This window comes from Elephas maximus, chromosome 23 (assembly GCF_024166365.1).
Source record: "Elephas maximus indicus isolate mEleMax1 chromosome 23, mEleMax1 primary haplotype, whole genome shotgun sequence".
NCBI lineage: Eukaryota > Metazoa > Chordata > Mammalia > Proboscidea > Elephantidae > Elephas > Elephas maximus.
In genome coordinates, this window is record NC_064841.1 from 47,424,390 (window position 1) to 47,441,446 (window position 17,057).

General features: G+C 39.7%; 1 protein-coding gene across 1 annotated transcript in view; it reads right to left on the minus strand.

The window, feature by feature from the left end:
* Nucleotides 1-1,342: 1,342 nt before the first annotated feature.
* Nucleotides 1,343-17,057, minus strand: part of LOC126066243 (potassium-transporting ATPase alpha chain 2-like) — a 37,814-nt gene continuing 22,099 nt past the window's right edge. Inside the window, exons 14-23 of the mRNA XM_049867104.1 lie at nucleotides 16,297-16,433; nucleotides 10,414-10,564; nucleotides 9,649-9,817; nucleotides 9,405-9,559; nucleotides 3,150-3,270; nucleotides 2,840-2,985; nucleotides 2,229-2,362; nucleotides 1,923-2,024; nucleotides 1,454-1,545; nucleotides 1,343-1,371 (exon numbers count right to left, since the gene is read on the minus strand). Of these exons, the coding sequence (XP_049723061.1) occupies nucleotides 1,343-1,371; nucleotides 1,454-1,545; nucleotides 1,923-2,024; nucleotides 2,229-2,362; nucleotides 2,840-2,985; nucleotides 3,150-3,270; nucleotides 9,405-9,559; nucleotides 9,649-9,817; nucleotides 10,414-10,564; nucleotides 16,297-16,433 (1,236 nt within the window). The remainder of the gene's footprint in view (nucleotides 1,372-1,453; nucleotides 1,546-1,922; nucleotides 2,025-2,228; nucleotides 2,363-2,839; nucleotides 2,986-3,149; nucleotides 3,271-9,404; nucleotides 9,560-9,648; nucleotides 9,818-10,413; nucleotides 10,565-16,296; nucleotides 16,434-17,057) is intronic.

The window sequence follows — 17,057 nt, forward strand, 5'->3', positions numbered from 1 at the left end:
TGGGGTAGGCCACTTGAGTAAAAATAAAGTTTAACCAAATGTAAATTTCAGGTTTCTGTCAGATCAGATTTGTATTGGGTGTGCAATAGATGGAAAGGCTGAGAAAACTATTTTCCCTAGACATTGCTTATGGAAGATGTATCACTCCCATAGAAACCCTGACTTAGAAATGTGAGCACATCAGAAGGCATAGCAATACAGGGCAAGAATACTGGTGAGGGAAGAGTTCAAAAAGTAGGTCCTACATTTTTCTGACCTTTTGTAGATCAGTAAAATGACTTAAAAAGGTTAAAAATTAAAATCACACCTAATTTTTTGTATCCTATGATCTGCTTCTAGAAAAACTCTAATTATAACACCACAATTAGACCTTTGTTTAAAAAAAAACTTCTATTTAAAAATGAGGCCTCTCTTGGCTTGCCAACATGATGTATGTGTCACACATGAATAAACCTAAGTGAGAACATGAAACATGATTGACATAAAATTAGTGCTACAGAGTGCTTTGCAGCTGTTTAATGAGAAATAAATATTACTTTTAAACTACAAAGGCTTTCTCCTGAGGTGAAATCCTGGTAAAGGAAAAGCCCCTTGGATCAACTGAGCATTTTGAGTTAGGATACACAAAACGGAGCTCAGTTTTGGAGGAGCTGGAAAAAGCTAAATTAGAGGTCTGGGGAGGGGAGAGGGAAGGTAAGATGGGAGGAAGTAGAGACTACAATGACTGGTGAGATGGTGAGAAGTTGGGATGAGGGCTGATGCATCTCGGAAAACTGTGTCATGGCAAGATGGGTGAGGACTTTTGAGAAGGATGTCTTAGAGTCAAATTTGAGGTTGTCCATGTTGCTATGATGTAAACTTGCGGCCACATTCATATTCTGCAATCATGCAGCTGAATTAGCCTTTTTGAGTAAGGTGGCCATGAAAATACAAGTTCCCCAGGAATTTACAGAAATCTTACAGAGATCATTGAATAGAATGTGGAATGGAGGTTTGAGCAACCCTATCTAGAGCTGAAGGAGCAGTGAGACTCCAGCAGATATCTGGGTTACACAAGACTTGAAATTTATGTACATATAAACTTATGTCCTCTTCCCTACATCATTATCTTGAAATTCACATATTTTAAGACAAGGAGATAGAGATAAAAATCATATGCAAACAGTTGTATCTCAGCTTTGAAGTATAAAACATCAGCTGAATATCTTTCACACAGTTTTCTTCCTTCTTGTGCATAAATATTGACAGTGTCCCCATTGCCTGGCCAAGACATCTTCTAGCTAGTGGCCAAAAGATGAACATCAGCAATGTGCAGTTGGGAGACTTGGGAAATAAGGTGGTCTTAATAATACATGTTCTTATCCCACCAACCTGGAGAGGTAGAAAAAGTCAATTAGAAATCAAGTCTGTTGAAGTTGGTAAACAAAACCTCACAAATCATACTACTACTTACCTCCAGGGTAAAGCCTGATAAAAAGCTTTCGCACCTCATCGTATACCCATATCAGAATAGCATATGGCACAGCCATAAACCAATACTGAGCCCTGGAAGTAGAAGGCAGGAAGGTGAGTCCCAGTGCACCCCAAGGAAAGGCCCAACCCCAACCAATAGGCAGAGGGGTTCTTGTTCATTTTCCTTGCCTTACTAGAAATAACAAATTTGTTGGATCACACAATATAAAGATGAAAAGCTTTTTATTTAACCTTGACTGTGATGGTAAGAAGCAACATTTGCCTTTGAAGTGGCCCACTGAATGAGAGTAAAGATGGGATCGTAAAGTTTGGAAAACCCATTTCTTCTTCTGGGAAAACTGGATTGGTGAGGGGAAAAAAAACCTCTGAAATCCTAATGTTGATTTACTTTGTGAAAGCTCAGAATGGGAATGGGTTCTTTCCTTCCCACCACCACAAGGTGAACTTACCGGAGCATAGTGCAATTCAGGGTTGTGACACTCCCAAGGCCATAGGAGAGGATTAATGCTATGATGATTTGGGAGGCAATCCCTACCCAGATGATTTTATTGCTGCAAGACATGAAAAAAAGTAAGCAGATTCTGAACTCATATGGGATGGTGATGCTGCCACCCAACAGACTGATGCTACCCAGCAGAGTTAATGCCTTATACATTAAAGGCAAGGTCATAGTTTGGCCCTTTGAATCAACAGACCTCTTGACCCTTGGTCTTACAAGCCCAGAGTTAAGCTATGAGATCAGACACTGTCAATACCTGAAAAGACCCTGATGGAAAATGGAGTTTCTCCTTGTTTTCCTGATGATCAGATTTGCTATTTGCTGGACCACAATGGCAACAAAGAAGGCTGTGTAGCCTGTCCATTCTAGGTACTGCCTTTGGTACCTCGTCTGTCAGGGAGCAGAGGCAGAGGAGACCATGAGACTCATGAGGGAAACTTTGGGGAAATTTCAATGCAGTTCTGTAAAGCTTTATTCCCTTCCCCACTTCACCAAGACTGGTACCAGATCGCCTTTTTGTCTTTGGAAAGAAATATTTTTTTTCTTTTAACCAGATTAGTAGGGAAAGAATGCTAATTTAATTTTTTCAGTTCAACTGTAGGTGTTGCTGGACGGGTCATTCTTCCATACCAATTGCAAAACTAATATAAAAAAGTTAGCTCTAGGGATCTAATTTGAGAGATGAGGCTGAGTTCTGGCAAAGGCCAAACAATGTGTCCCCAAGCCCTAATAATTGAGAAAAGTTTCACCCTCTTTGTCTCACTAAGATACTTCAGGAAAATGAACTTTCAGCATCAATCAGGGCAAGACAGTGACAGGAGGGGAGAATCAATAGGATGCTCAGGGAAGAGCTTTGCCCTCCCTTACCCATTCTTGTCCATAGCTGTCTTCCAAGTCATTCACATCGTTGTTTTCCCATTTTACCCGGAGACCAATAAGAGCACTGGGTCTAAACCCCGCCTGTGCGTAAACAGTGAAATAAACAACAAAAGCTCCCAGGGTTACTATGACACCTAAAAGGATAAGAGAGATAAGAAATAAGCTTCTATAATTTTCTTCTCAGTCCCTCCTGTCATTCCAACCACACCCCAAAAGAAAAACCACAGTTGTGACCTGTCTCAAATGAATTATCTTGGGTGAACCCTTGTGTGACAGGTAAGAGATGCCCTTATCATACCAATGTTCAGTAAAGAGTAGAGGACGAGTGGCTTGTTCACAAGTCTGTCATTCTTGTGGCGAGGCTTCCTGTTCATTATGTCTCTTTCAGCTTTCTCATAAGCCAAGGCAATGAATGGAATCTAGAGTGGTGAGAGAGCCTGTGAATCCTAACCCTGAAACACAATCTACGTATAGAACACTGATAAAAGCAGTGGCATGGCAGTAGGTGGGTACGATTGGTGGGAGGTGGTGGTGGGAGGGAGGATATGAGATGGCCATCTATGGGTGCAGGGTTCATTGCCTGCATAGAATTTAAAGACAGCCAGTTTAAAAAAATCAATCTCCTTTTTATTATCATCACGTGCTAAACATACGAGTTATAAAACATTTTCCCCTCAGAGGTGGATTTCTTCCAACATGCCTCTACCCTTGGCATACCCCTCAACCACAATGTAATGCACTAGAACAGTGGTTCTCAAACTTTAGCAGGCATCAGAATCAGCTGGAAGGCCTGTAAAAGACAGGTCACTATTTCCGATTCTGCAGGTCTGCGGTGGGGTCAGATAATTTACATTTGTAACAAGTTCCCAGGTGAGGCCTATTGCTACCAGTGAGGATCTCACTTGGAGAACCCCTACAGTGGAGAAAAATGAGCAAGTTGAAGGGGCCCAGAGAATAGTCTGATTGGAAATTGTGGGGCCCTCAATTCCCCTCAGAGGTAAAGACATCTCTAGGTCCCCTGTAATGTAGGGATTACCTGATTGTTACTTAAAACAAAGGAGAAGAAAAATCAGGCAACTTGCTGTGAATTTGGCTTGCTCTGTGTTCTTTTTACCCTTTTACCCATGTAAACCAGAGCCATATGAGTAACATTCAAAGAGCTTCAAGATTTTAAATGGATACATTCGAGAACAGGAGAGTGTTTAGTGGAATTTATTGTAGGTTAATGCAAAACCTTATTGAAGTTTAATGGGTATCACCTGCCCCAAAGTGAAGACCAGAAGTCACGAACACACAGGAAAACTGGAAAAATGGAAATGGGGAGGCCGAGGTGGAAAGGCAGAGAGTGCTGACACATTGCAGGGATTGCAACCAGTGTCATGAAACAATCTGTGTATAAATTTTTGAATGAGAAACTAATTTTCTCGGTAAACTTTCACCTAAAGCACAATTAAAAAAATGTTTTATAGAGGTTTAATAACTGCTATTTCTTACTGTAGATGAAAGATTGGCAGTTAGAACCCACCTAGAGATGCTTCAGAAGTCAGGCCTGATGATCTGCTTCCAAATATCACAGCCTTAAAAACCCACCCTATGGAGTACAGTTCTACTCTGCACAAATGAGGTCACCATGAGTTGGAACTGACTGGACAGCAACTAGCAACAAATCAGCAACTTCTTACTGTATTTAAGAAAAGGCTTCTAGATCACAGATGCTTTTACTTAAAAAGGGATGGCTATAATGTTCTCATTTTAGCCACTGGGTCCCAGCATTTCAGGGACTGTTTTGGTGACAGCTTCATCGTCCCAAAAGAAAAGGGAGGTACAGGTGGAGCCAACATGGTGTAATAGACAGAAGTACCACACCATCCCTCTAGAGCAGAGATCTGAAACAGATACAAACATCAAAACTGGAACCCTAAGCATCAAATGAAGGGTTAAAGAACTTAACCAAGCACCAAATGGAATAAGAAACAGACAAAGAACGAAAATGAGGAGAGGCAACAACCTGAATCTAGGACACAAGATAGCATCAAGCCAGTAACAACCCTAGGTAACGAACTCTCAAGGATAAAACAAAACTAAAAGAACTACAACAGGGAAACAGAGATGTCAATCTGTAAATAACAACAAAGTCAGAACAATAAAACAGGGAATAAATGATGTAGATATAAAACTTTCAAATGGAGAGGAAGTCAAGGTGATATCAAGTAACAAAAGACTGGTTTAAACTTAGGAAGAGGGGGTAAATTTCAAGGTAATCACAAAGAAAGTTAATAAACCTACTCATCAAAATGAAGAAAAACTTCAAGTCTCAGTAAACACAAAATCTACAAAAACAAAAGAATTGAAAAAAAAAATTCCACAAATGAAAGGAATTCACCACAGGAAACTAAGAGGAACAAAGAAAATGCCAGCACCACAAAAAAAAAAAAAAAAAAAAAAACTACAAAGTGATAGCAATAAACTCACGCCTATCAATAATCACACTGAACATAAATGGCTTAAATGCTACCCATAAACAGACAGAGAGTGACAGAATCGAGTAAAAAACAGGACCCATCAACTTGTTGTCTACAAGAGACACAAAGCAAGCAGTAACTGAAAAAGAGCAGGAGTGGCAATACTAATCTCAGATAAAATAGATTTTAAAACAAAATCCACCATAAAAGACAAGGAAGGATTTATATAATGATTAAAAGGACAATCCACCATGAGCATATAAGCATAATGCATATCTATGCACACAATGACCAAACCAACCAAAACCAAACCCAGTGCCGTCGAGTTGATTCCAACTCATAGAGACCCCACAGGACAGAGCAGAACTGTCCCATAGAGTTTCCAAGGAGCACCTGGAGAATTTGAACTGCCGTCCCTTTGGTTAGCAGCTGTAGCACTTAACCACTACGCCACCAGGGTTTCCAGCACGCAATGACAGGGCTCCAAAATACATAAAACAAACTCCATCATCACTGAAAAGAGAAATTGACAGTTTCACAATAACAATAGGAGACTTCAACACACCATTCTCACTAGAGGACAGAACATCTAGAAAGAAACTCAACAAAGATACAGAAGGTTTATAGGCTACAACTGAACAACTTGACCTCATAGACATATCAAGAACACTCCACCCAACAGCAGCTAAGTACGCGTTCTTTTCCAACGCATATGGAATGTTCTCCAGAATAGACTACATCTTAGTCCACAAAGCAAGTTTCAATAAAAGCCAAAACACGGAGATAATATAAAGTATCTTCTCTGATCACAATGCTGTAAAAGTAAAAATTAATAACAGAAAGATCAAGCGAAAAAAATCAAATACATGGAAACTGATTAATACCTTGATTTAAAAAAAAATCCATCGCCATAATCCACCACGTAAATAAAACAAAAGAATCACATAATCATCTCAATCAATGCAAAAAAGGCATTTGACAAACTCCAACACCTGTTCCTGATAAAAACTCTCAATAAAGTAGGTATAGAAGGAAATTGTTCAACACAATAAAGGGCATCATTCTTAAAGAAGAGAGGGTGAAGACATCCCCCTTGAGAACAGGAACAAGACAAGGATTTTCTTTATCACCACTCCTATTTAACATTGTACTAGAAGTCCTAGCTAGAGCAATAAGGCAAGAAAAAGAAAGAAAGGGCATCCAAATTAGTACAGAAGAAGTAAAACAGTCCCTATTTGTGGATGATATGACACTATACATAAAGAACCCATAAAAAAACTACTAGAACTAATAGATTCAGCAGAGTAGCAGGACACAAGATAAACATACAAAAATCAGTTGGAAAACTCCAAAAAGGAAATCAGGAAAGCAATACCATTTATAATAGCCCCTAAAAAAATAAAATACTTAGGAACAAATCTAACCAGGGACGTAAAAGATCTACACAAAGAAAACTACAGAACGCTACTGCAAGGAAACAAAAAAGACCTACATAAGTGGAAAAACATGCCATGTTCATGGATAGGTAGATTTAACTTTGTGAAAATGTCAATTCTACCAAAGCAATCTACAAATACAATGCAATCTTGATCTGAATACCAACAGAATCCTTTAACGAGATAGAAAAACTAATCATTAACTTTATATGGAAAGGCAAGAGGCCCTGGATAAGTGAAGCACTACTGAAGAAGAAGAATAAAGTAGGAGGCCTTGCACTACCTGACATCAGAAGCTACTATACAGCTCTGACACTCAAAACAGCCTCGTACTGGTACAATGACAGTTACATTGACCAATGAGACAGAAATGAGAACTCAGATATAAATTCATCCAACTACAGTTACCTGATCTTCAACAAAGGCACAAAATCCGTTAAATGGGGAAAAGACAGTTGTTTCAACAAATGGTATCAGAAAAACTGGATGTCCATTCACAAAAAAAAAAATGAGACAGAACCCATATCTCATGCCATACACAAAAACTAATTCAAAATGGATCAAAGACCTAAATATAAAACCAAAAACTATGAAGTTTGTAGAAGAAATAGTTTCAGTGCTATGGGCCCTAATACGTGGCATAAATAGGATACAGACTATAACTAACAATACACAAAGACCAGAAGACAAGCTAGATAACTAGGGTCTTCTAAAAATTAAACACATGCTCATCAAAAGAATTCATCAAAAGAGTAAAAAGAGAGCCTACAGGCTGGGACAAAATTTTTGGCTATGGCAAATCTGACAAAGTTCTAATATTTAAAATCTATAGGAAAATCCAACACCTGTACAACAAAAAGACAAACATTCCAATTAAAAAATGGGCAAAGGAATGAACAGACACTTCACCAAAGAAGACATTCAGGTGGCTAACAGACACATGAGGAAATGCTCACAATCACTAACGATTACTTAAATGTAAATCAAAACTACAATGACATTACTGGCACGAATCAAAAAACAGAAAATAACAAATGTTGGAGAGGCTGTGGGGAGAATGGAACTCTTATGCACTGCTTGTGGGAATGCAAAATGGTACAAACATTTTGGAAAACAATATAGTGCTTCTTTAAAAAGCTACAAATAGAAATACCATAAGATCCAGCAATCTCACTCCTAGGAATATATCCTAGGGAAATAAGGGCCATCACACGAATAGACACAGCACACCTTTGTTAACTACAGCATTATTCACAATAGCAAAAAGATGGAAACAATTTAAGTGCCCATCAACAGATGAGTGGATAAACAAACTATGCTGTATACACAAAATGGAATACTATGCAATGATAAAGAACAATGATGAACCTGTGAAACATCGCACAACATGGATGAATCTGGAGGGCAATATGCTGAGTGAAATAAGTCAGTCACAAAAGGACAAATATTATATGAGGCCACAATTATAAAAGCTCATGAAAACATTTACACAATGAAAGAAAAAATCTTTGATGGCTACGAGGGGAGAAGTGAGGAGGGAAAAACACTAAATATGGTAAATATACAATATATCATACAGTACATGATGCTGGGGAAGCCAGCACAACTTGACCAAGGCAAGGTCATGGAAGCTTTATAGACACATCCAAGCTCTCTGAGGGACCAAATTACTGGGCTGAGGGGCTGGGGACCATGGTCTTGGGGGACATCTAGCAAAGATAATGTTCTACATTCTACTTTGGTGAGTAACATCTGGGATCTTAAAAGCTTATTACCAGCCATCTAAGATACTCCACTGGTCCCACCCCACCTGGAGCAAGGGAGAATGAAGAAAACCAAAGACATAAGGGAAAGATTAGTCCAAAGGACTAATGGACCACTACTACCATAGCCTCTACCAGACTGAGTCCAGCACAGCTAGATGGTGTTCAACTACAACCACCGACTGTTCTGACAGGGATCATATTAGAGGGTCATGAACAGAGATAGAGAAAAATGTAGAACAAAATTCGAACTCACATAAAAAGATCAGACCTACTGGTCTGACAGAGATTGGAGAAACCCCGAGAGTAGGGACCTGGACATCCTTTTAACTCAGTTCTGAAGTCACTCCCGAGGTTCACTCTTCAGCCAAAGATTAAACAGGCCCATAAAACAAAATGAGACTAAATGTGCACACCAACCCAGGGGCAAGGATGAGAAAGAGGGGGCAGGGAAGCTAATAATGGGGAAACAAAGGTGGAGAAGGGGAGAGTGTTGAAAGTTGGGGGGTTGGCAACCAATGTCACAAAACAATTTTTGTATTAATTATTTAATGAGAAGCTAATTTGTTCTGTAAACCTTCATTTAAAGCACAATGAAATAAAATAAGAAGTGTAATATTCATATTCAAATTTAACAAAAAAAGAAAGAAAAGGGACATACAGGGGCTGAAATGACCAATGGCACACGCTTTTTTTGGAGGGTGATGAACTCATCTCTTGAAAAGCTCCTATATGGAGTGAAGAACTAGGTGGACCAGCAGAATCACCCAGGGGCTTTTTAGAAACACTGTAACTTCAGGCCTTGTGGCACTGAAGTCTGAGAAGCACTGATTTAGTTCATCTCCTTATCCTTAAAAGCTTACAGACCACTGCTCCCTTTAGTGCTACTTACAATGTCTGTGCCCAAGTCAATGAACAAGGTGGTAACGGTGGCAATGGGAAGGGGGAACTCAATAATCGTGTAGAGCATAAAGGGTAAAACCATAGCCATGTTCTTGGTCAAGGTGTAAGCCATAGTCTTCTTTAGGTTGTCAAAGATCAGGCGACCTAGGCGAAAATGTTTCATCTTATAGGACTTGCTTTTAGTCCCCCAGGTGACCCGAGCCCTCAGTAAGACCACTAGAGACCTCGTTTACCTTCTTCCACACCTGTGACTATGGATGCAAAGTTGTCATCCAGCAAGACCATGTCAGCTGCATTTTTGGCTGCATCAGAACCCACTATGCCCATGGCAATTCCAATATCTGCCTTCTTCAGAGCTGGAGAGTCATTAACTCCATCCCCTGTCACAGCAACCACTGCACCCTGTGGGGCATGTGGTGAGAGAACATATATATGCAGATCCAGTGGACCACAGGTTTGGCAAGAACAACATAGTCTCAATTTCATCTTAAGGTTAAGAGAATACTGGAGCTGAAATTAAGGGCCTATATGGGGAAAAATGTAAGTACAGAAAATCTAGGATGTAAGGATAATGAGCTGCAAACAAAACGTATCCAAATATAAAAACCAGCGTGTATGGTAGGTTAAAGTGGATAGGGGCTGTGTCTTATTTTTTTTAATTCTTTATAGACCCACACCTACCACAGTACCCAAATGTTTTGCTGTTGGAAGCCTGTAGCTCTAGTTATGGAGTGCAGAGAACCAGTTTGAGTTCTTCCTTTAATGTGTAGCATGGAAGGGTCTGGCACCATTCCTTTCAGAGGTAAAAAAGGAAAGAAGAATGGAGTATAAACTCAGTGAGAGGGCAGAGAGGTGAAATGACAATGACTGGCAAAGACTTTTCTCTTGAGAGTTTTCAAAAGGCCCCAGAGTCCAGGTCTGAGACACAAATCTATTTTGGCGTTTCTCCACCTGGTGACAGTGGTCCTGGGCCCTCTAGCTGAGGTGTGTTCACTCACCAGTCTCTGACAGCCCTCCACAATAATCAGCTTCTGCTGCGGGGACGTCCGGGCAAAGACAATTTCCGAGTGGTTGGCTAGGAGCTCATCTAGCTGTTCTTGGCTCATGTCCTTCAGCTCCATGCCAGTCACCACGGCAGCTTTAGCATCCCTAGAAAGGTCAGGAGAGACCAGTGAGGCCATAGTTCAGACCTGAAATTAAAGAACTGTTCTGGGCAGTACATGGGTTGAACCACTGTGATATTACATGGAACCAAATATCCTCAGCTCCTAATAAAGTGATTAGGAGTATTGGAGACAGTTTAGTCTCCATTTTAAGACAATAAACTGAAGCTCAAAAATTAAGTCATTTCTTGGTATCATATAACAATAGGTATAAATAGCCGAGCAGCCTTTTCATTACAGGAATGGGTGAGGAAGTGGTACTTCCTGGGCAATGCTTTACTTAGCAAGTAAAATGAAGGTAAAAACTGCCTTTTGAAAGATTTTAATAATAACATGTAAGTGATGGGTAAATAAGTGTCCACTGTAAAATATTTCAAACTTTGCTATATGTTTGAAATTTTTCATAGTAAATTGTTAGAAGAAATCTGCCTGTTTACTTGTTTTGGGCCCTAGAAATCAGTTTACGCCAAATGCATAGGAAACAATTCTTTGTTGTTTTTGTTATTCATTTGAAATTTACAGAACATCTACTATGTGACATTCCCTTTATAAAGGGAGAACAATTTATTTGGTCTTCGTTGAGCAAAAATATTGCCTGCTGAAATATAAATGTTTGTCTCCAGAGACATCTATTATGCAGATCTGTGTCACTTCCCTGCTAAAACTCTTCAGAAGTTTTCCAGTGTGCTTAGAACAAACCCCAGGACCCCCAACTTGATCTCCAAGGCCATGTGCAGCCTCCCAGGCCAAGTGAAGTCTGTGGTGTTGAGCTTTATCTCCTCATAGCTCTCAGTTCTGAGACCCTCCAAGCTCTGTCCTAAGGCCTTCAAAGGCCTTTCTCCCTTTGCAAGGAATTGACATCTCCTCAGCTCACCTTTGCTTGGCTAACACTCCAGATTTTAGCCTTCAAATCTCAGCTTAAATATTGTAGGTACAAAACATTATAAATCTTTTTCTTTATATTTTGTATCTTTTTAGGCTTGCTTTTTGCCCTTGATGCTAAATATTGGAATTCTAGCACTTGATTCTGAAATTACAGGCCTTCCTAACTGATATGTATGTAAGTGCCTATAAGGCAAGATAAAAGGGCTTTTCCTTTCCCTCTACAGCTGCCAAAATGCAATTATACTGTCATTAAGCTAGATCTGATAAAGTGATTAAATGAAAATATTTACAGAAGTATCCATCTCATTCTGCCATTCCATGTGGTGACTTGTATGAAAACATATAAATCTATTATTTTTAAAAGCCAGACACATAAACAAAAAAAATCCAAAATTTGCCTTGTAAATGTTACTCATACAAAGAAGCTTTGGAGACTCTTTAAACCCCGTTGCCATCGAGTTGATTCTGACTCATAGCGACCCTATAGGACAGAGTAGAACTACCCCATTGAGTTTCCAAGGAGCAGTTGGTAGACTTGAACTGCTGAACTTTTGGTTAGCAGCCGAGCTCTTAATCACTGCGCCACCAGGGCCCCACATTTGATATTATTGCCATGCCCCGGGGTATAATTCTGTTTGGTTTTCTTGGCCATTTGTTGCCCTAGTAATAACTTATTATCTGACATCTCTGTATTCCTAAAGAATATAAATGCTGGGGTAAACTAGAAGAGGTTCATTGGTCTTTTCCTTTCTTCCCCACAGGCATGAAAGTATAACAAAGCCAATGACATTCATTTTTAACTTGAGACTTTGGAGTCTTTGATGCATTTATACTGTCAACACCATATCCTGGAAGCTCCCTCTGACCATCCCAGTCCAGGTTAGTCTCCTGCTACTTCCAGCTATACTGTCCCCCACATGTCTCCTTCATTATACTCATCACACACCACAACCAGTTGTTTTTTCTAGCTCCCTGGCTAGACTGAAAGCTCCCCAAGGGCAGGGATAGTGTTTATACCGTTTGCTACTATACTTTCAGTGTTTAGCACGGTGCCTGGTATACAGTTAGCATTCTACAAATAATTGTTAAAAGAATTAATAAAAAAAAAATGGATGAATGGACAAGCTTAAAAGAATTTAGAAGAAATGAGGAAAAATTGAGTCTCTCCTTAGGAAGCTTCCATTCTATTTTTGACTAATTAAAAAAGAAGTGAAGAATATGTTTACATGTTGTTAGGTGCTGTCAAGTCAGTTCCGACTCATAGCGACCCTTTGCACAACAGAACAAAACACAGCCGGGTACTGCGCCATCCTTACAATCTTTGTTATGCTTGAGCTCATTGTTGCAGGACTGTGTCAATCCACCTCGTTGAGGGCCTTCCTCTTTTCCACTGACCCTGTACTTTGTAGCATGATGTCCTTCTCCAGGAACTGATCTCTTCTGAGAACACACCCAAAGTACTTAAGACACAGTCTCACCATCCTTGCTTCTAAGGAGCATTCTGGTTGTACTTCTTCTAAGACAGATTTGTTCATTCTTTTGGCAGTCCGTGGTATATTCAATATTCTTCACCAACACCACAATTCAAAGACGTCAATTCTTCTTTGGTCTTCCTTATTCATTGTCCAGCTTTCACATGCATACGAGGCAATTGAAAATACCATGGCTTGGGTCAGGCACACCTTAGTCTTCAAGGTGACATCTTTGCTTTTCAACACTTTAAAGAGGTCCTTTGCAGCAGATTTACTCAATGCAATGTGTCTTTTGATTTCTTGACTGCTGCTTCCATGGCTGTTGATTGTGGATCCAAGTAAAATGAAATCCTTGAACTCTTCGATCTTTTCTCCTTTTATCATGATGTTGCTCATTGGTCCAGTTGAGAGAATTTTTGTTTTCTTTATGTTGAGGTGTAATTCATACTGAAGGCTGTGGTCTTTGATCTTCATTAATAAGTGCTTCAAGTCCTCTTCACTTTCAGCAAGCAAGGTTGTGCCATCTGTATAACACAGGTTGTTGATGAGTCTTCCTCGAATCCTGATGCCCTGTTCTTCTTCATATAGTCCAGCTTCTTGGATTATTTGCTCAGCATACAAATTGAATAGGTATGGTGAAAGGATACAACCCTGACGCACACCTCTCCTCACTTTAAAACAATCAGTATCCCCTTGTTCTGACCGAACAACTGCCTCTTGATCTATGTACAGGCTCCTCATGAGCACAATTAAGTGTTCTGGAATTCCCATTCTTCACAATGTTATCCATAATTTGTCATGCTCTACATAGTTGAATGCCTTTGCATAGTCAATAAAACACAGGTAAACATCCTTCTGGTATTTTCTGCTTTCAGCCAGGATCCATCTGACATAGCAATGATACCCTGGTTCCACATCCTTTTCTGAAACCAGCCTGAATTTCTGGCAGTTCCCTGTTGATATACTGCTGCAGCCGCTTTTGAATGATCTTCAGCAAAATTTTGCTTGCGTGTGATATTAATGATATTGTTCTATAATTTCCACATTTGGTTGGATCACCTTTCTTGGGAATAGGCATAAATATGGATCTTTTCCAGTCAGTTGGCCAGGAAGCTGTCTTCCATATTTCTTGGCATAGGCGAGTGAGAGCTTCCAGTGCTGCATCCGTTTGTTGAAATATCTCAATTGACAGTCTGTCATTCCTGGAGCCTTGTTTTTCACCAATGCCTTCAGTGCAGCTTGGATTTCTTCCTTCAGTACCATCGGTTCCTATTCATATGCTACCTCTTGAAATGGTTGAACATTGACTAATTCTTTTCGGTATAATGAGTCTGTGTATTCCTTCCATCTTCTTTTGATGCTTCCTGTGTCGTTTAATACTTTCTCCATAGAATTCTTCATTATTGCAACCCGAGGTTTGAATGTTTTCTTCAGTTCTTTCAGCTTGAGAAACGCCGAGCGTGTTCTTCCCTTTTGGTTTTCTATCTCCAGCTCTTTGCACATGTCATTATAATACTTTATTTTGTCCTCTTGAGCTCCCCTTTAAAATCTTCTGTTCAGTTCTTTTACTTTATCATTTCCTCCTTTTGCTTTAGCTGCTTGATGTTCGAGAGCAAGTTTCAGAGTCTCCTGTGACATCCATCTTGGTCTTTTACTTCTTTCCTGTCTTTTCAGTGACCTCTTGCTTTCTTCATGGATGATGTCCTTAATGTCATTCCACAACTCATCTGGTCTTCAGTCATTAATGTTCAACGCATCAAATCTATTCTTGAGATGGTCTCTAAATTCAGGTGGGATACACTCAAGGTCTTATTTTGGCTCTTGTGGACTTGCTCTGATTTTCTTCAGTTTCAGCTTGAAGTTGCATATGAGCAATTGATGGTCCGTTCCACAGTCGGCCCCTGGCCTTGTTCTCACTGATGATATTGAGCTTTTCCATCCTCTCTTTTCACAGATGTAGTCGGTTTGATTCCTGTGTGTTCCATCTGGTGAGGTCCATGTGTACAGTCACCATCTATGTTGGTGAAAAAAGGTATTTGCAATAAAAAAAAGTCGTTGGTCTTGAAAATTCTATCATTCGATCTCCAGCATTATTTCTTTCACCAAGGCCATGTTCCAACTACTGATCCTTCTTCTTTGTATCCAATTTTTGCATTCCAATCACTAGTAATTATCGATGCATCCTGACTCCATGTTCGATCAATTTCAGACTGCAGAAGCTGATAAGAATCTTTAATTCCTTCATCTTTGGCCTTTAGTGTTTGGTGTGTAAATTTGAAAAATAGTCATATTAACTGGTCTTCCTTGTAGGCATATGGATAGCCTATTACTGACAACATTGTACTTCAGAATAGATCTTGAGATGTCCTTTTTGACAATGAATGCTACACCATTTCTTTTCGAGCTGTCATTACCAGCATAGTAGACTATATGATTGATTCAGAATGGCCAATATCAGTCCATTTCAGCTCTCTAATGCCTGGGATATCGATGTTTATGTGTTACATTGCATTTTTGATGATTTCCAATTTTCCTAGATTCATACTTCCTACATTCCAGGTTCCAATTATTAACAGATGTTTGCAGCTGTTTCTTCTCATCTTGAGTCATGCCACATCAGCAAATGAAGATCCTGAAAGCTTTACTCCACCCATGTCATTAAGGTTCACTCTACTTTGAGGAGTCAGCTCTTTCCCAGTCACCTTTTGAGTGCCTTCCAACCTGGGGGCTTATCTTCTGGCCCTATATCAGACAATGTTCCGCTGCTATTCATAAGGTTTCCACTGGCTAATTCTTTTCAGAAGTAGACCTCCGGGTCCTTCTTCCTAGTCTCTCTTAGGCTGGAAGCTCAGCTGAAACCTGTCCTCCATGGGTGACCCTGCTGGTATCTGAATACCAGTGGCATAGCTTCCAGTATGTTTACATAGCTGCACATTATGAAGCCGACTGAATAGATAATACCCAAGATGCTCACTAGGAGACTGCATGAAATCCAATGGGTTATTAATAGTCCTGATTATACAACTAGATCAATGGCAAGTAGTTTCATATAAACTCTTTGTTTCTGTTTTCCTCACTCTAAATTGGGCACAAGTTTTCAAATCTACTTCATTGGATCATGAAATTTAGACATAAGGGGTAATATTCATAGCATGTCAATACAGTGCCTGGCACATATTAGGTGCTTAGTAAAGTTTTGAGTGAATGAATGGATATGTGAATTATAGATCAAATCAGTCTAGTGCCACCCTGAGAGGGTGTTTCATCAAAAGGTGATTAGCTCCTAATAACACAGCTCTTTAACACCAACAGGGTTCCATGTGAAGAACTTCAGTTTCTGTTCTATTGGCTCTGTGCTTACCATTTGTTAACTTGCTCCATAGCAATGTTGAGGCGTTTTGCAATGTCTTCCACTGTCTCACTTTTTGCCGAAATGATACCTACGCTCCTGGCAATAGCTTTGGCTGTGATGGGATGATCACCTGTCACCATAATAACCTAAAGCACAATGAGGAAGACATATGGACAATGAGGAACTAGGCCAGCTAAAGCAGGAACAGTTCAATATTGCCCACTCTATCATGACTTGGAAGAATATGGTTTGCAATTATTGTGGTTTGCCCTTGTGGGCAGTTCTTGATTTAAGACACAACTGTCTCTGAAGTACACATTGATCCTGTTGGATCAACCCTTGCTCCCGAACTTCTTAAATTACCTCGTCTGACATTAGAGTAACCCCTTTCCCATTGCTATTATTTGTGAAAGGGCTCATAGATGTGTATTTGGAGCAGCCCCATGTTTCAACTTTCTTAATATTAACATGGTCACAGAACTCAATTTTGGCTTATATATCATGAAGATGAATGGACTTTTGGAGGCTGGATCTCAAGATTAAACAATAAAACCTTTAATTGTCCACTGTGGTCTAGGACAAGATATGGCCTCTTCAAGGCACAAGGAGATATCTTTCTTTTCATTGCAATTACTGTTCTGGTTTATTCCACATAGACACAATCATTTTGTTACTAAAATCCTAAGTAAGTGAATGTGCAGATAAAAGAAGAGAATTATGATATTTACATAAAACCCAGTGCCATTGAGTCAATTCTGACTCATAGTGAC